Source organism: Temnothorax nylanderi, unplaced genomic scaffold (genome assembly GCF_030848795.1).
Source record: "Temnothorax nylanderi isolate EJ_2023f unplaced genomic scaffold, tnyl_v1.0 TNYL_tig0076_pilon, whole genome shotgun sequence".
Taxonomy (NCBI): Eukaryota; Metazoa; Arthropoda; class Insecta; order Hymenoptera; family Formicidae; genus Temnothorax; species Temnothorax nylanderi.
Genome location: NW_027249138.1, coordinates 187723 through 206816, shown reverse-complemented (window position 1 = coordinate 206816; position 19094 = coordinate 187723). Strand labels below are relative to the sequence as shown.

The 19094-nt window shown below is 47.2% G+C and overlaps 3 protein-coding genes across 7 annotated transcripts in view; all 3 read right to left on the bottom strand.

Moving 5' to 3' along the window:
• Nucleotides 1–11937, bottom strand: part of LOC139774228 (colorectal mutant cancer protein) — a 40200-nt gene extending 28263 nt beyond the window's left edge. The window contains exons 1-2 of one of the 2 annotated variants that reach the window (XM_071709320.1): nucleotides 11221–11937; nucleotides 10499–10926 (exon numbers count right to left, since the gene is read on the bottom strand). In XM_071709320.1, coding sequence (XP_071565421.1) covers nucleotides 10499–10608 — 110 coding nt within the window. In that variant the 5' untranslated portion in view covers nucleotides 10609–10926; nucleotides 11221–11937. Of the gene's footprint in view, nucleotides 1–776; nucleotides 878–10498; nucleotides 10927–11220 lie in introns of those variants that run through there. The other variant, XM_071709321.1, reaches the window with a different exon arrangement.
• Nucleotides 11938–12342: 405 nt separating this feature from the next.
• On the bottom strand, nucleotides 12343–15661 carry Ude (Uracil-DNA degrading factor). Of its 2 annotated transcripts, none has more exons than XM_071709318.1 (4): nucleotides 15640–15661; nucleotides 13934–14282; nucleotides 13123–13860; nucleotides 12343–13034 (listed from the first exon to the last, which is right to left on the bottom strand). In XM_071709318.1, exons 2-4 carry the CDS (start codon nucleotides 14275–14277, stop codon nucleotides 12752–12754), a joined length of 1365 nt encoding a protein of 454 aa, XP_071565419.1. In that variant the 5' UTR covers nucleotides 14278–14282; nucleotides 15640–15661; the 3' UTR covers nucleotides 12343–12751. The 2 variants fall into 2 exon arrangements, with proteins under 2 accessions (XP_071565419.1, XP_071565418.1); XM_071709317.1 differs by lacking the exon at nucleotides 15640–15661 and adding an exon at nucleotides 15161–15603.
• Nucleotides 15662–16062: 401 nt separating this feature from the next.
• Ets96b (Ets96B) overlaps nucleotides 16063–19094 on the bottom strand; it is a 104631-nt gene continuing 101599 nt past the window's right edge. For all 3 annotated transcript variants that reach the window (XM_071709315.1, XM_071709316.1, XM_071709314.1), the window contains 3 exons: nucleotides 17091–17599; nucleotides 16611–16941; nucleotides 16063–16510 (listed from right to left, as the gene is read on the bottom strand). In XM_071709315.1, coding sequence (XP_071565416.1) covers nucleotides 16083–16510; nucleotides 16611–16941; nucleotides 17091–17599 — 1268 coding nt within the window. In that variant the 3' untranslated portion in view covers nucleotides 16063–16082. The remainder of the gene's footprint in view (nucleotides 16511–16610; nucleotides 16942–17090; nucleotides 17600–19094) is intronic.

Genomic DNA, 19094 nt, shown 5'->3' with positions numbered 1-19094 from the left:
GGATATGGCCACCTCGCAATTGGTCAATTTTCTTTTATTTTTCCCACGGACAATTCTGCGGGTATCGGACGCCCTTCTGCGGGGCGCACGCGCGCGACTATCACGGCCGATTCCGCGGGCAGGGTACGCGCGTCTCTATCTCGCGTCTCGTCGACAACAATGGTGTCGCCGGTTTAGGCACGATCGTCGCGAATTAAACGTCACGCATTAATTACCGCGCGTCCCTTTCTGCGCGTCACCGCGCGATATTAATGGATTACGTATAGCGCGTCGTTGTCGCGCGTCGGAGCCTGCTTCCGGCGCGGCGGCACGGACGCCTGTCCCGTAACGCACCGAAAGCTTCCCATCGGAAGCTCGACCGATACTCGCGGACGTTGCACTCGAGCGAGAGTCCTACGCGCGTTCCACCGCGACGCAATTGACACACGGATTACGCTAACGAACGTCATCGACCGGGCTGTTAAGCTTTAATTGACGCTGGAGTCGTATTCCACGCTCTGGAGTTCTTTAGACCCCGTATTGTTACAATTTCTATTTCTTTCTCTGAAGGCTACACACGCGGTAGAATATCTGGAAGAAAGATGCTAGGCGCTATCGATGGAACTCCACGATTTTTACTCGACACTCGGCAAGGCATTCAAAGATACACGTGTGAGACGCGACGTCAGAATCATTCGTCGGCAGGTTCATTCGTTTGCGTTTATTAATAGACAGACAGAGAAAGAGAAAGAGAGAGAGAGAGAGAGCGCGAGTTTAGGGCGGGTCCGTGTTTGTACCATCGTGACACTCGACGGCGTCCGCGTCTATGTCGGGACGACAGTCTCTCCAGAGTTCTCGTCTCCCAAAGTTTAAGCGACTGCATCCTCCCTCGCTCCTCCTTCTTGTCGTACCTCTTCTCGCACGCGCCACCGACGACCGTTCACTTTCGATTCACTTTGAACCCGCGTCGCACGACAAGTCACGGCCGTATGACGAGACATGCGGATCGACGCGGAATAAGCACCTATCGGATCCTAATCAAAGGACGCAGTCTTTGGAATCTCGAGAGTGCTTAAGACACGATGAGACACAAAAATAGAAGAGAGATAACGTAGACGACGAATGTGCAACTCTATCAAGGACTAATTTGAAATTTCTTTTTATAATTTCGGGCTTTGATCACAATCAACTTTGGCGGATTCTTAACATTCGCGAAAGATCTCACGTTACAAAGAATATCTCGTCTACGAGCGGAGCGGAGCGGATCGCGCGACGCTGCCGGCCGCGTGTCGAGTGCCACTGCGACCGAGACGCGCGGATAAATGCATTCCGCGCTGCGGTTCGAGAGGTGAAACAAAAAAGCCGAGAGATGGGAGAAAAGGAATACTCTATTCTATCTATATATCTCGTTGCCGGCGTGAAGAACGCAACTTAATCCACCGCGATGCGTGTCGCTCGCGTCCCGTCCCGTCCCGTCCCGTTCGCGGGCGCCGCATTTGCGGTTTTACACCAGACACGTGAGTTTATTTTAAATGCACACGCATATCCCTTTCTCTCTCTCCCGCCCGCCTCCCTTTCTCTTTATTTGCAGATGGCCTTTCTACGTCTCGTGAAGAAGTCGTTTGTACGCGAGTCGGAAACAGGCGGAAGAAAATATTACAAGTATATTTTTATCGAGAAGCCTCTCGTGCTTTTCGAATCGTCCTTCCCAATTAAAATCTAGATTCTCGAAAATTAAAATTGCGCTCACTTACTATTCTCTCTTTTAAATCTTCCTGGAAAGAATCTTCTACTATAGAGATTACAATAAGAGAGCCATTTTTCATGCTCGAGTTGATACCTCGAATATACTTATTAAAATAATTATGGACCAGGAAAGTACGTGTGGGAGTAATAATTAATAAACGCACGCAAACCATGTTTTCTCCATCGCGATGCATTAATTTATTCGAGCGTTATCTCGAAATAAATGGACACCCGGACGCCGGTGCACACACGGTGCACGCGCGTCGCGTATTTACACGCGGCGGCAATTAAACGGCACTTCGACGCCGGAGAGAGCGCGATAAATATGCTACCACGTGGGAAACGATCGCGTTGTAATATGTGGTTTATCATCGGCGTCTGCGTGTGTTTGCCCGCTCGGCGAGAAAAGTGAATTTAACGGCTTGTTTAATTTCGCATTCGCACCATTCCGTTCGCGCGAAATGTCAGAGTCACACACACACACACAGGTCGTCCTCGGTGCACTTTGCCGTCTCGTTAAACGTTGAACGCTTAAGAGCAGAAAAAGACTTGGGCGAATTAGATATTCCGGGATGTCGGGAGAATCACGACGCGGAGACGAGCTAAAATCGAAGGCCACGTGCACCTCGTACATACAGTTACGGATTGAAATTATCAGCGAAGGACGCCGACGAGACTGTCGGGAGGACCTTTCCCAGGGATCCTGAAGGAAATTCTCAGGGCACCCGGCACGCATCCGCTTGTGTCGATATTGACCGTGACGTGCGATTGGATCAAAACTCAATTTCGTGCCTCGACCTATAACGCGGTGATCTCGTTACGGCCCTTTCCCGTTTTTCGATCCGGACAATTCTCCTCTCTGCCTTCGCTTTTAATCAGGGCTCGTGAAACAGCGTCGCGCGCAAAGAGAGAGAAAGAGAAAGGAGCGAGCTCAAAGCGCCGAAACAAAAGAAATCAGGGAAATGAAAAATATCGAATAGACAGAAACTGCGGGAAATGTCACCTCCGCGACGTTTTAGCGTCCCAATTGCTTCGTGATTGTCGGATATGACGGATTTCTGGGCTCTATCCCAAAGAGTTTTAGAGACACATTATTCTTTTAGATTAATACAGCGAGACTCGACAAACCTCTCGTCGGCGAAAGCGAGTTTTACGCTCGCGTTTAAAAAGCCGGCGTGTAATATACCGTAGCGGACCAATAAGCGCGTCCATTGTTGGGAAATGTGAAACCGACGACGCTGCCGCGCGATGGCCAAGATTTCTCCCGCGTTAAAATGTTTCCTCTCGAACCTGATTGTACCTGATACCGAGATCATTGTCCCGGCGTGAGACATTTGCAGAAAAACTTTCCACACAACCTATATATTCCACGGGAATTTCCGCGGGAAACGCGATTAGTTCCCTATTATTTTACGTCCGCCCTTTGACATCTCTCCGAAGAGTTCAAAGTGTCTTTCAGGATCTTCAAATTAAGTTACGCGATCTCGATGGTTATCTTTATTCAATTTTGTATCTCTCGAATTTAGTGAGATCCTGGTATAAATACATGCGAAAATAAGAGGATAAATAGATTCCGAACAAGAGGAACGAGATATCTTTTTATTAAAGAGCGGGAAAGCGTTATTTAAGCAATGCGGGAGATGTGGAAGGGGTAAGGTAATACACCAGCAGAAACGCGCCGAGACAATAAAAAAAGAAACGCACCTGGAGGCCGCGCGAGCGAGGGCGGCTTCGAGAGAACTCGCGTGCACATCGGAGAATGATATTGCTATTCAATTGCAAATGTCTCGCTCTATTTCATCGAAACGCAGCCCCTTATCGAAGTCCGCTATATGAAAGAATCTGACATCGTCGGTTTGGCTAAGCCACCCTTTCGAAACGGCAAAAGTTCTCGCCTCGCCGGATATCGCGTGCGCCATTAAAAACAAAAAGAGGAGGAGAATCGAGAAAAAGAGAGAGGAAGAGGGAAAAAAGATGGAAGAGGAAGAGCCAGGGAGCGGGGAGAGGTGGGAAAGGGAAGAGATGTTAAAAAGGTCGGTTTTTAACGAGAAGATGAGAGCCCTTCACGCGGGCTCCAGCAAACTCATCGCGCTTCATCTCCCCCTTTTAACGCCTGTCTCTTTGTTAGCGCTCTTTCGAGAGGTTTAGATTTCGCGGTAATTAGCGAGAAATCACGTTACTCCGATTGCGAAAAGGGCTGCTGTCCCGACGGGGATCCCCGGACGTGTCGCGTCGTCGTCGGTCATCGCCAAAGATCGCCGATAAAAATACGATCTCCCCGCGACCCGCAACGGGAACGGCACTCTCGGCAGTCGCTCTCTCACACCCGCCTGCGCCGCTGGAAGTCACGGCCGTCAATTTTAACGGCGCGATCGCCGATAATGCGGTTGATTTCGGAATCCGACTGGTTTTATTAATAATTCGCAGCAGCGACGAGAGACGCGCGCGGGACCTTGACGTCGCCGGCGCTGCGCGATATCGGCGTATCGATCGCGGGGGGTTTATCAAATTTCCAGCGACGGCATTGGCTCCGAAAATAATTCGTTTAACGCCGAAGGTCTGCCCCGCGCATTCCGCGTTCTATTCCCGATGACGCCTCTCGGAGGGATGTTTTATTCACCGGGCGAGAGTTGACGAATTATTCACGGCAGTGAGGTATTCCGACCTTAAGAAAAGAATGATGCTCTTATCAATTGTTACACGTAAATGTATAAGATTCTCCGATTTGTCGTATCGTGTTAATCCAATTATTACCGAGCGTCACAAGAGAAAATTTGTACTTTATTATTAATTTGTACTTTATTCGTACGTCTTTAAAGTTCTAGAGAGATATAGGAGACCACACGCGTGTTCCGCAATCCGCGAGACGGACGATCGACGACGGGTCGACAAAACGAAAATTTCCAACGGGGGGAACAACGGGGTTGTGTACCTCGATGGCCAGAAGGAGGGAAGGCGTAAATAACGATAACCGGTCGGGACGATTTCGGGATTTATCGCGGACGAGTCGAACCGAGGCGAAATAAATGGTAGGGGAGAGAGGGCTGCAAGCTGGCCGCGCGTGTAACAAAATTACGAGTGCGGACCGCGTGTAAAAACCCGCCGTGGGATGGATTCGGCGAAACGCCGCGAAACGTGCGTTTGCGTTCGGCAATTCGAGCACCGGACCGGCGGTCAGATTTTAGGACGTACGAGCGGAAGGTTCGCGGACCGAAATAGCGAACACTTATGTAAAGATATAAACCAAAGTATATACACATATTGTACATTACTGTTACACGTATATCACTATTACGCACACTAGCGAATTCTGACGTCGATAATGCAAGAAAAAAAGAATATTCTTGATCTGAAAGTATCTTTAGTTTCAACATGGAATCTTGAAATGAGATTATATTGTATTGAACAAAGAAAATTTGGTTGAATAAAGTCATTTTATATAATTCAACCAACAAAACGTAATGTAATATTGAAATTTAAGATTATCAAAGTTTCTTATAAAACCATAGATTGTTGCATATATGCAAAACAATGAACACATTAATTTGAGTATGTAAGTTTTGATTTGACACTTTTTTCTGCATGTGTGGGGAGGGATTGGCAAAATTATTCGGTTTGACATTTTTCTTATTGTTAGTATCACGCTTTTAGCTTTTGTTCTAGGATCAATGACGAGGATGTGGTGAAACTTTATCCCGCTTTAAAGTTTAATGCATTTTTTCCTAGATTTTTGAAACAGGTCCGGCAAACAGATCCAGGATTTTTTCTATATGGATCCGCCAGTGATTACGCATATAGCCCTTCTTCAGGCTCGTACGATTACTTTTTGCTTCTTGTGCAACATCGAGACTTTTTTCAAAGCACGAGCACGAATCGAGACATATCGATTCGGACGACAGAGCGTCCGCTCTCTCACGCAGTATTTCTTTCGGGAGAAATTTCCCGCTATGCTTACGCGCTCCATCGCGTGCAAACAAGCCTGGGAGCCTCGGCAGCCAGGTAAATCGCCCGCTGCATCTATTATTCCGTCAGCCACGTCGCAGAGTCAAGGGAATCTCGGAATTATAACGAGAACGTCCGCCGGCGGAATCTCGTCGCATCGTCGCGAATCATTCATGAGTCTAATATATATTTCGTACAACAACAACAAGTTGGACAGTTATTACTAGCTGATACTCGCGCCCGATCGATCCTTGCCGAGTACTTCCGCTAATATTTTATATTTCGTTATATTTCGTGAATTTTCGGATCAACTTATTTCTGTATTACAGGTACAATTTTATTCCGCCATTTCCTTCGTGATGAAGAGAACTACCATCTCTAGACAATTCTTCAAAAATTATATCGTAGGAAGTTTGTTCGCAAGATGCATCGTCTATCTATGAGGAGACAAAGGCGAGGGCGAGAACGAGGAAAAGATATCGGAGTCGAACTTATACGCCGACATCTGCGGACGTGCGGTTTCGACTTGAACGACGATCACTCGCTCCTTTATTCCAGCGTCATTCCAGCGGAACATCGACAAGCGGAATTTTACGTTTTACGACTACACGTTCACGGAAATCCGTTGCATTACAGGATGCTGCAACCGATATTCGTCGACTGTATTTTGCGCGGTGAAGAAGCGAGAGAGAAAGATAAAAGAAGATAAAGGGGGGCACATAGGCGGAGGTAGAATCAGAGGTGGAGGGAGAGAAATGCCGATAAACGAGTCTGCATCAAGCGCGGGGACCCGGCTTCGCTGCGCGAAGGAGCAGTCGTACAACCAAAACGACAAGCGGGGGAGAAACGGGGGAAGAGAGATAGAACCCGATCTCGCGGTGGTGGTGTGACTCACTTGCCATAAAACGCGGGGACAACGCGCGCGTTGTCCTCTACCCCTCGCCGACAGGAGAACTAACCCTCGGGGTGTCGTCGAGGGTTTGCCATCGACGGAATCGACCCTTCCTCCACGTCGCGCGCTTCGCCCGACTTCTCTTCAATTCCTATCCGTCGTTGTCCGCGTCGGGAAGACGCGCACACAATCGTCTCTCGCGGCATGCGCGAAACGCCGAACGGTGCCCCGGAAAATTGGGTCACCGCTTTTCAATATCAACGCGATGATCGCGCGCGGAAATTCGGCGTTCGACAAAACGTTCGCGTTTCGTCCCCCCCCCCCCCCCCCCCGAGAGCTCGCCTTGCGAGAGGAACTCTCGTGCGTTTCGATCGAAGAAACGAGATAACGATCTCGGTTTAGGGAGTCTGTCGTTGGAGATGATACCGGGGGAAGAGAGAGATGAGTAAAATTCCGGAGTATTACGTACGCTCGGCTTGGAGGACGGACGGAACTTTGCGTGCGACGTGCAGGATGCCGAAAATGTGCATCACGTGCGCGGCGACGGCGAGAGAGGGTATAACGAGGTTACGAAAGCGCGGTGTAATGAATGCCAACAAGTCGAGAAATATTGTCCCGTTCTTCTCTTTAACGCTAAGAGGAACTATGGCTGCCGGGTTTGCTCTCTTAATTTGTTTGTAGAACGCGCACTCTCCACCCTGCGGCCCCGCTCCGGCCGTCCGGTACTCGGCGAATCTATCTTAAAAACGCGCTTGTACGCGAGGCTAGATGAGCTTTATGCATCGCGGAGATAAAAAAAGGAAGTAAAATAACAAATAAACGCGAGAAATCGCGCTCGAGCCGAATGATCGCTATAAAACACCGCAACGACGCGTCCGCCGCGCAATAAATTATTCCTCGTTAACGAATCGATGTTACTCCCCCCGGGGCGATAATTAACGACGTAAAGGCAATTATTATGGGGAATGGCGGATAATTATAAATCATTCGCCGTTCCAATTTCGCAGATGCCGCCCGCGACCTCGAATCGAAGGATTTATCTCGGAACAATCGCGCGAGATTCGTTAACAGCGCCGGGACTGCGCCGCGGCGATTTCTCGGAAGATCCGATCGTTTTATCGTACCCCCGGTAAAACTAGATCGTCGACGATAAATCTCGTCCGCGAGATTAAAACGCGTACGGGCGGACATGCTAACCGTTGTTTCGAGCGCGAGTCTCAATTCGATTTTCTTTGCGTTAATGAGTTCTCCTCATTACGCGCGATCCTTGGACGGAACGTTGAGATAATGGATATGTCGTGATTCTCGATTATTTGACGAATTGCTGGATCTAAATGCATCTCTGCTAAACCATTTACACACGACACGTCGCGATTTAGGCAGATCATTCGCTGTTAAAGTTTGTTGTGTCAAATTATACTTACTTTTAGTCATTTAACTATTCCTGTAGGTCACCACTGTTCCTACTCAATATGTCGTTAATTTAACTAAACCAAAGTTAAAATAATACTATTTTGTGTTAAAATAATAAATTTCGACACACATGGTTGAGATAAATTCTTTTCGAAAATATGCTAATAGTTATTGTCGATCGTGGTACTTGTCAGATTAAAACTGCGCCTGTATGTCGTTAGACGTCAGACAAAAAGTTACGTATCGCCACATGTACACATCACATAAAACGTCACACATACATAAAAAAATATACATATCTATACAATATACATATCTTATAATATTTAAAGAATTTCTAAATTAAATTTCGAAAGCTTCTCGAGATATGTTTACGAAGAATCGTCTCCGGTTTCACTTGCAGAAAGGAGTGGACGTAGAAAAAGCACGATTAAAAGAGGAGTACCCGCCGAGTTTCTCGCCCGCGTGCCGACGTGTATAAATGTAGTTTGCGCAGCTTACAGCGTACGTGGGACGGAGTCCGTGTAAACATTACATGCATGTAATACGCGGAGAGAGACCACGCAGACGTAATTTTACCTTCGTAAGTTTACCCACGGCAGGAACCTGGCGTACGAGCGGCGGAGGTGGGCGGAGGAGACAAAATAGACCGTAATGTTCGACGAGCGCGGTAAAAAGTGCACCTTTAGCTTCATTGAAAAGAAATAAAAGACAGCCCCGCGCGAGTCCCACGTACGAGAGGAGTCCCCGTACGTGTGCGTCGCGCGTTGGAAGCGCAATATCGAAGGCATCGCCCCGATCGGGCGGGCAACCGCTCCGCGAAAAGGAAAAACAACGGGAGAAAACGTTATCGAGACATCGATAACGGAAACGACGAGCGAGGAACAAAATGGTCAGAGCGATAGAACGGAACGTCCTCGACAGCGGAATCTAATTTAAAAGCCGCTCGCAAAAATCACGTATTTCCGGATTTTGTAACTCTGTCGGACGAGGCGAGGAGGGGAAAGAGACGGGGGAAACAATTTCTAAATTGTTAGTCCTACGAAACGGACAGGTCCACCCGATGAATCAACAAGAAAATGTTTTCTCGATCGGTTCGCAAGTCGGAGAAATAAAAAAGCAAATGGGGAGTTACAAAGTGGTCTACAGTCCGCGTTTACTCTCCGCGGGAGAGATGCTCGTCCTCGTAAATTATTGCGAACTTATTATTGGTCTTTTTCTCTCTTTCTCTCGCTCGCTCTATTGCCGCGATTCCGACGAGTTTGTACTCTCGCCGAAGTTGGGTAAAAAGAAACACGCTGCGCCAGTCGTCTCTCGTTAAATTCCCGCGGGAGTCAGCAGGGCGAGCTTGCCGCAAGGCGAGCGAGCGAGCGAAAAAGAGAGAGAAAGAGAGAGAGAGAGAGAGAGAGAGAGAGAGAGAGAGAGAGAGAGAGAGAGAGAGAGAGAGAGAGAGAGAGAGAGAGAGAGAGAGAGAGAGAGAGAGAGAGAGAGAGAGAGAGAGAGAGAGAGAGAGAGAGAGGAAAGGGGGAGACGGCTCTAATTAATTGAAGAAATAATTAAAACGTACGTGCCAGCGGCAGGCGCGGTCTCGTCAACGAACTCTTTCCATTCCGCGCGGCACACCAGCCACCGTTAATTGTGCAATCGCGCGAGGATTCGCGTACCGAATTTATCCGGCCCAGTCAGTGGCGCGAAACGCGGGATAACGTCACATACGGCGCCGAGTGCGACGGGCGATTCGGATTCGGAAAAAATCAGACTCGGCGGGATTATCCACGAGTTGTCTCAGTATTTTCGTCGCGGGGAAGAAAATATTGATTCCAACGAAATTCCGCGGTGATCTCGGGAACGCCCGAGATTCGGCTTGGCGTGTCCTTCCTTTCGGGACGGCGTTTCCTTTCGTGGCAATATTCGCGTAAAATAAATACGCACAAATAGAGAATAAAACAAAAGTACGGAAATCGGGTATCGCTATCGCGATCGATAGCGATTGGAGACTTCCTCCTGGCAAGCGGCATTATTTCAAAGAGACCCAGAGGATTCAATACAGAGGATTTATCCCCTTTTCACTGTTAAATAGTGTCAAATGATATTCAATTTAAGTCTTTTTAATCATTCTTAGAGATTGCCACTGCTCCTACTCAGTATGTCGTTAATTTAACTAAAACAATGTTAGTTTAACTAAACTGGAGTAAAAATAATCTGTTTTGTGCAATTTAACACTGTTAAATTCGTAGTGTCAAATTATACTCAATTTGAATTCTTTTAATCATTTCTATAAGTCGCCACTGCTCCTACTCAAAATATGTCGTCAATTTAACTAAAACAATGTAAATTCAACTAAACCAATAGAGTTAAAATGATACTGTTTTGTGTTAAAATAATTCGACGCACATGGTAGCTAAAAATAACAATCTTATCTAACTTAAGTAGTATTGGTTTAAATTTCATCCTTCGCTATTTAACAGTGTTGGCTTCTGTTTCGTCCCGCCGCACCGCGTGGATCTTGAAATGATTCTCGCTCACCTGTCGATGTAGCCGTCGCCGTCGCCGTCGCATGCCTGGAACAGCTTCCGGACGCGTTCCTCGTCGCAAATGGAGCCCGTCTCGCTTTCGGCATCCGCGGTCTGCGACATCTTCTCACTGGGGCCCGCGCGCGGCCGTCTCGCAGCAACGTACGGTCATCGGTGTCCCTGCCGGTGATCGCCTCGCGCCGTCGCTCGCCACCGCGCGACGCCTCATTTGTCCGACCTTGCCTCGACCGCGAACCGCCGAACGTGTCAATTCGCGGCGCGCCCCGCCGAGGACCGTGGATGGCTCTCTCTTCTCTTTCTCTCCCGCGCGTCTATCCTGCGACGCGCGACGACGCGTGCCGCGCGCGCGATAAATCTCGGGGCATCGTCGCGGACAGACGACTGGGAATATCGCGCGGGTCGGTCTCTCGCGCGAAAACGCTGAAAAAGAGAAATAAATCTTGTCAACACTTGGAGCACATTGTGTGACATAAATGACATTTACAAACGATCCTTTCTTTTTTTCTTAGATTTATGAAGATTTATCTTTGAGCTTAAGTACAAATAAAGAGAAGCTATTGCCCACAATATCAAAAACTTGATTCGCTAAGATCGAGATCAGCTTGAGATCGAGTTGCTCGATTGTTGATTTTTCGTCAGTCAAGATCAACAGCTGTCCCGCGCGAGATTATTGGAACGTCAATGATCAGTGATATCGCGATATCCTCTACTCACCTCGCTGTCGCAACCCCAACTGACCCTATTCCCCGATCCGGCTGCTGGGAGGACGGACTGGCGCCGGTCGCGAGATCGGACATTCGATCGGGTGGTCCAGCGCGCGTCGGCGGTGCGCGGAACGCGGGTCGACGACAGATCCGACGGTCGCGAGAAGCGTTCGGGAGAATTCACGACGTTCCGAAAGCGACGGGGAGAGAGCGAGAGGGAGAACGAGGGGGGTGAACGGGAGCCTATCGCGGCACGTTGCCGCGTCACGCGCGCTCCGGCCTCGTGTCATCGGCGCGTCCCGTCTCCAGAATTCCGGGAGGGCGATCCTTCCCCCTTTCGCCTCTCGTTCGCGGGCGAGGAATTCCTCTCGTCGAGGCGGCGGGCGCCGCCACCGCCGGCGCCGCCGCCGTTCTATTTTTGGACGCGCGCGCGCGCGGCGGATGCCACCCGCGGTCTCGCGATCGCTGATATAAACAGATATCCCGTCGCGGACGCGCGACGTATTTTCCCCGTTCGGATCGTCGCTCGCGACCGGCGGACAATATTTCGCGGACCGAAAACTGGCGTCAGCCGACCTGACGCGACCGAAGCGAGCGATGCCCGGCGCGTTCGCTCCCTCGCGCACCGAAAACTCGCCGCCTGACGTCCGCCGTCCGCCGCGGTGTCACAGAGTCACTAACCCTAACCTCAAAACCAGGCCCGCGGCTCACCCTCGCGACCGCGACTGATAAAAACTATCGATTGAGCCCGCGGTCAAAAAACTCCGACCGGTCGATCGCGGCGATATCTCGCGGTAGAATTGCGGTCCATTGCAACTGCGGATGCAGTTTTGATACCTACTCGGTCGGTCTGTGATCGATTGCTAAGCAATGTGACAAGGGTTGACCGTAATGTCGATGTATGTCGCTATATTATATTTAAAAAATTTTTAAGTAAATATTTTTTTTAACGCAAGATTTTCATTATTTCCAAATTAATTATAATAAATTTGGAAGGTCAGTGTAATATCTTATTTTAGTTTTTATCTTAATTTTGAGTCTTAATTAAGTTATTTTCAAGTTATATATACAAATAGAGATTAGGAAATCAGGAAGGTTTCTGTGACATTAAGATATAATTTTAGATTTTAGATTGTAGTTGTAAGTTTTGATAAGCTATATATAGACAAGATTTTACATACATACATATACATATACGTACATATATATAAAACTATATGTGTATTATATATATGACCATATAATGGTCACAAATAATTTTTTTTATTACAATTAGACCTACGTTTTTTAATTTAACTCCTACTATGTATTACGAATTTCTCGGAACGCGCGATGCTCTCTATGCTCGTTTATTTTTCCTGCAATTATAGTAAAACGCAGCATATAAATGTATAACATACAATAAAATATAATAATGCGCAACGATAAATCTTTTTTTCCCTCTTTCTCACTTTTTGTTACGTACGCGTCATCGCGGAAGCGTGTCGGTTTTCAAACCGACGATGATTCGGCGGCAATCCAAGGTTTATTAAATCGCAACATTAGTCAGCGGGTTCGGTTTTAAGTTTCTCGCTTAACGTGGTCAGGAGCTTCTTCAGTTTGGCGACGTCGTGGCTGAAGCCCCACATGATACATCGAGTATGCTCGGCGGTGGGCAAACCTTGGAATTCGGCGTCCGTGTCGTACCATTGAATGTGCTTCTCCTTTATGCGATCCACCAGCTCCCGCAAGCGTTCGTTTCTCTTCACGTCCCACGTGACGTCTGACTCGGGAAATCGGACAGACCTGAGTTTCTTGTGATCGCCGTCGACCTCCTCGTAGACCCTGTAAAACCAAATACAGCGAGAACATCTCGTCAATAAAATTTAATGTCGCGCGAGTCTTCATTTCTTCGCGAATTCTTTTTACTCACTTGAGGAAGCCGTTGTCTTCGACGCCGTATTGCTCGGCCAAAGGCTTAAAGGCCCGCACGATGTCGATCGTCAGATAATTGAAGTTCTCCTTCGATCGGCCGTTCACGTTGTAGTCGGTGATCCAGTTCTCAAAGACCTCGATAGCTTCCCGTATGTTCTTGATCTTCTGCTCGTCCTTCGTGCACGATATCACCCTTCCGGCTCGCTTCACCAGCCCGCTGATCGCGTGGAACTGATACGACACGTCTCTGCCCTTCAAGGACTTGATACTTTGCAAGGCTTTCTCCTTGTCCTTAAAACCCAGCGTGCTCTCCGTCTTTTCGTTCCGCTCGTTCCCTTCAGCTTCTGACGAACGTCTCGCGCGCTTCCTTCCCGAATCGCTATCGCTCTCGCTGCTCGACGAGTTATCGTGAGCTCTTTTAGCTACCCTTCGTTCCTCCTCGACGTCCATGTCGTCGTCGTCGTCTTCGCCGAATTTTTCGCGCGCCTGAGCCGCCAGCTTCTTCAGCTTCGTAGGATCGGGACTGTAACCGAGCGCGATGCATCGCGCGTGCTCCTTCGTCGGTAGTCCCCGAAAATCGCCCACGTCCGTCTCGTACCATTGAACGTGCTCGTCCTTGATCCTGCCGATGATCTCCTTCAGGCGCCTGTTTCTGTCGATATCCCATGTGGTGTCTCCGTTGGGAACTTTTACGTCGCGCAAGCTCTTGTAGTCGCCCTTCTCGTTCTTGTACGCCCTAACAGAGAGAAAATCGATATTAGCTCGCCGAAAAACGCCTCGAGCCTTTGCGCTGGTATACTCTCTCTCACCTGAAGAACCCGTCGTCCCACACATCGTACTTCTTCGCGAGCCCGCAGAAGGCCCTGATCGTTTCGATCGGCAGATACGCGAGGTTCTCCTTTCCTCGATTATTCTCCTTATAATCCGTCAACCAAACTTCGAAGATCTTGAGAGCGTCGCGCAGATTCGCCAGCTTCTCTTCGTTCCGCGTGATCTGGAGCGTTCTTTTCGCACGACTGATGAAGCTCGTGATTACGTGATATTGATAACTGATATCGCGGCCGTCCAGGATCTTCAGCGTATCTAGAGCTTTCTGCTTGTCCTTGAAACCCATGCCTCCCTCCTCCTGTTCCGCGGACTTCGTTTTCACCATTTCGACTGCGCGAAAAAAGAAATCGAGCTGAATTTCAGTTCTTAATTAAGATGACGCGAATATCGTATGGACAAAATGCTGAAATTAGGAGGATACGAGTTATTCAGCGGTGACATGAACGCATTAATCGATTTTGGAATAACGCGATTATGCGCGTTTACTGCTAATCGCTTCGGCGCTTCCGACTGTCATTGCTGGAACTCAATAAAGACGTGGAAATGATGAATTACGCGCTAGCGGTGTTTGACATCGCTCAAAGTTAGTTTCGGGAAACTGACGATGTGCATGGAGCAATCGATTCAGAGCGGTACAGCCAATCATCAGAAGAGGATGCGCCCGGAGGCGGAGAGACAGTCAATCAGAATGCGAAACGCGTATGTCAGTTTTAACGTTGACGTAGTCCTCGGATTATGGAGGCTACATGGCTAGGATCAATACCGACCGCGGACGATGGTTTAATCGTTATATTTGGCAATCACCGTTTGTAGATGCGACATTCCAGGCGCGCTGTGTAACGCTTGATTTTATTATTAAAATTCCGAAATTTCTTTTAATTTTGACGATATTGTTTTGTATATCGTCTCTGTACCTCTATTCTGTAATTTTTAACAACTGTGTCGTTATCGTTACACTGTTATCGTGCAACTTTTTTTACCATATATTATACCTACGTAACGATAATATAACGATAACGACACTGTCGTTAAGAGTTACAGAATCAGGGCCTTGATGAATGCTTTAGGGCGACGATACTTTATCGTCCACTCAAGGATATATATATATATATATATATATGTAAACTAGCAAAATAGATAATTGGCATTTATGCTGAATAATAAAAGTTAATAAAATACTGACAGAAAAATGAAGTTTTAATACTTACCGAAATTTCAGTGCCGTTGATTGAGTAATCGCACAGTATTATCGAGTTGCGCACTAATTAATCAAGATTATCACTCATACGAATCTTATTTCTAACTCTTAGATGTTACTGTTACTTTGCGAAGTGTGGCAAGTGGTTTTCGGATCGCAAGGCTGATTATGACTACGAGCCGGCTTAAGTCACCGGTTATACTTGTCAGTGAAACTTCGTCGCGTGTTAAGGAAGGACGGCCGGCGAAGTGAGCGAGGGAAAGCGAGAAATCGATATAAACACGCTTGGATCGCATGTGTCAGAGCCCGAAATATACACGCGCGATCGCGCATCATATGCGCATCGTCGAGGACGCGTGGAGAGGCTGATCCAATCCTATGACTGAATATTTATTGATTTTTTCGGGATTATCGAGCTCTCGTTTCGCAACACGTAAATTTCCTCGATTACACATTCACGCTCTTGACATTTACGATTTTATTTGTTACCTCTCGCTCTTGAAGGAACAGATTTGGGATAATCGTGTTGGGTCAAAATCGAATTAATGCTCTAATTTATGCTCGACGAGTTGTTAATGTACACCAAGCTGTAAGTAAAAAGTACGAGTCATATATCGTATTTTTAATAATCGTCCTATTGATAAGATTTATTTAATATTTATAAAATAAATTACAACCGCGATAAACTACTAGACACGCGCACAATAACGATCGGAGATAACGTATCGACACGAATCGAAGAAAAATTCGCATTCAAACAAATTTATTAGTCTATCTCCAAAAAGTCTGATAAATTAGCGCGGAAAAATAAATATTATTTACAATACCATGTACGTCCAGACGACTTGGAGCCTTGCTCCAGTTCATCGTCAAGCATAATCGATAGATCTCCCTTCGAATAATATGCAAACAACAGATTCGATCACATTTATTTAACAGACGCAGCTTCCAACGCCTAAACATGTGTACGGCGCTTGTTCGAGCTTCGAGCTCGCCGCGCCGTCCAGTATCGAGGATTGCGACGGTACAGCCGGGGCCGGTAATTGCGATTTCTGCACGCTGTCATAGGGTATCGACTCGGGCTCCCGATCTCTGCTGGTACTCTCCGTTTCCTGGGTATACGAGTCCCTCGGGGGTGGTTCTTGCGCCTTCGAATCGAAAGCGGTCTCGTGCGACGACAGTCGACTGTAGTTCAGGAAGGTCTCGGTGTAACTCGGTGCCGAATGATGATGATGGTGGTGGTGGTGATTGTTGCCGTACTGGTGGGAGTAATGGGGGTGATATCTGCTCGATGGCGTTTTGAAGCCCTCGTTACCGCCGAGGTACTGATGCAAATGATGGAGACTGGAAGGCCCGTATACTGTATGGAAAGTAATTTAATGAAAATGTTAATGTCTCGTAAATGCTTTATGCAATTTTAAATACGAATTCCAATATACGAAATAATTAATATGTAATACCTGCGGCGGTATTCGAGTACATGGCGAAAACCGCGTCGCTATACCCCGCGGCGGGATGCTTCATCAAATCTTCGTTCCCGCCCGCTCCTTTCCCGGGCACCGCATGGCTCCGTACCATACCACTTGGAACTTCTCCGCTAATCCCCGAAGACGCGCCGGTACCGTACGCCATGTTGAAGAGCGCTTCCGGATCGCAGACGAACTTGTACACGTATCGCTCGCCAGCGACCTTCTGCATTATGCCTTTCTCATAATAGTATCTTAACGAACGACTCAACTTGTCGTAATTCATAGCCGGTCTGTTCTTCTGGACGCCCCATCTTCGTGCCACCTGCCAATAGAAACATATAATGAAAGATATATAAAAAAAGCTATTATATAATTTTTTATCACATATCATTTTAATACATCTTCAATCACTTAAAAATTGAAGAAACTTAGGAAGTTAAATAAAACTTTTCTCGAGTGTTTTCTACAAACCTCTTCCGGCTCGATTAGCTTAAATTCCATCCCACGTCCGGTCCACGCGATGCAAGGCGCATTCGCGGGGTCATCGAGCAAGGCTACGAGGAACTGCCACAACTGTAGGGAACCACGTCGCTGTTGCTGATAACCGACTTCGCTCCAAGCGGACACGCCGGTCGCCGACGACGGCCTCTTGTTGATGTGATCCGGGTTCCAGAGCGAAACAGGCGAGCCTTTTTTCTGATAACAGCCGTTCTGTCGATCCCAGGACGAGTTCCTGGGATCTAGCTGCGTGCCGAGTTCCGTCCAAGTCGGCGTGCTGCTTCTTTTTGCATATGCCTCGGAATTCCAATTCTCCTGTCGCGACAGAAAGGTCTCGGAGGAAACGGAGAAGGTCGACTGCCATTGGGAAGTTGAAGAAGAAGCGCTAGCTGGACGACTGGACGGTGGTGACGATCCTCTGTGATCCCTCGTCACGTTCCCGTACTGCTGCTGTTGACGTTGTGGATAAATTAGGCTGCTCGCTGTAAAAAGATGCAACGTAATCCTAGAATCGCTCTCGTCTATATTGCGATAATTTAATTTTAGATTAAATCGAAGATGTTCGATATATTTATAATCCGATTTTGGTATTTGACAAGTTTTACTCCTACGGTACGATAAATAAATAAGTCTAAAAATAAATAATTATAATTAACTAAAGACTCGCAATATTAAAATTAACGAGTAACAAGGGAAAGTGGGCTTTGAGAGTGGGCTTAAATACGATAAAATTCAGTTTTCGTTGTCTTTCTCAGTTTGTCAATCTCTCTTCTTCGCTGAATTTGATTTGGTGAGTGGATTTTACTTCTATTTGCCAACTAGTTTTAATTTTCATTTCTAGTTCCGAATATTTTGCGGACTGTGAATATTTCTGATATTTTCTCTTGAAAATTACTAGATATTTGTGTATATCCAATTTTTAAATACTCATTTTATGCTCGTCGGAGAGCTTCAGATTAATTACCTATCATCAAATCGCTGAAAATATGGCTCAAAGTACAGTCGAAACGTACAATTTATAATTTGTATTAAATTATTAATTAAACTATTAATTAAATTTGTATTAAATTAATTAAATTATTAATTAAAATGTTACATAGCGTTAACTCATGCACACAATTAATCATATGTTTGACTCACAAAGCCCACTTTTCCTTGTTACTTACGAATCTAAAAATATCATAATCGATATATAATCAAATCTACAGAAAGCGAATTTATACTTCAGCGTGTAAAAATATTTCAAGTTCCGCACATTTGCAATTGCGCTCGTAAGACGTAGGCATCACGACGTAGAAAGAAGCGAGAAAAGTATCGGATTATCCGCGGGCGTTTTTTCCGCGAGGGAAGGAGATGGAGGAGGCGGACGAGGAGAGAGCCGAGGAAGAAATTCTCGAGAGGACAAAAAGCGCGTTCCGTATTACCGATTGCACTCACGCGCCGGGCCGGTTGAAGCGCTCTCGTCACACAAATATCAGCAGGAAATTGGTGGATATTCAAAGCCCACCGGGGGCTGGAACCCGCGCGCGATGGTACCCCCTGAAATATCGAAAGCCGGCAGCTCGCGCGATATGTATATTAATCGGGCCGCGATCCTCTCTCTCTCTCTCTCTCTCTCTCTCTCTCTCTCTCTCTCTCTCTTTGCCTCTCTTACTCTCGGGGGCTGCCGCCGCCAACCCCCCGATCGACGTCACGGTACCGAAAGAGCCATTCTCGAGCCGTAATCCGGTTACGCTCCAAGTCGCGCACGGGGAATATTGAAAAATTGAGAAGCCGCGCGCGCGATCGAGGAGAGTGCCGATAAACGTTGCTGCAGCAACATCGCGACGCATCCGACGATGGCTATCGAAAGCGATGTCAAAAACGAAGGAAGCGATGCGCGATGACCCTTTCCGCCGGACGATGCAACCCTTTTCACCGAACAATGCATCGGTGAAGACCATTTTCCGAATCTTCTTCAGAAAAAGGAGATAAAAG

What these genes read in the sequence shown, in the direction of transcription:
- Ude (XM_071709318.1), bottom strand. Translation starts at nt 14,277, where the DNA reads ATGGTGAAAACGAAGTCCGCGGAACAGGAGGAGGGAGGCATGGGTTTC. An exon ending in TGGGACGACGGGTTCTTCAG is followed by an intron (nt 13,861 to 13,933) that starts GTGAGAGAGAGT and finishes TCTCTCTGTTAG; the next exon opens with GGCGTACAAGAACGAGAAGG. An exon ending in GAAGACAACGGCTTCCTCAA is followed by an intron (nt 13,035 to 13,122) that starts GTGAGTAAAAAG and finishes TTGGTTTTACAG; the next exon opens with GGTCTACGAGGAGGTCGACG.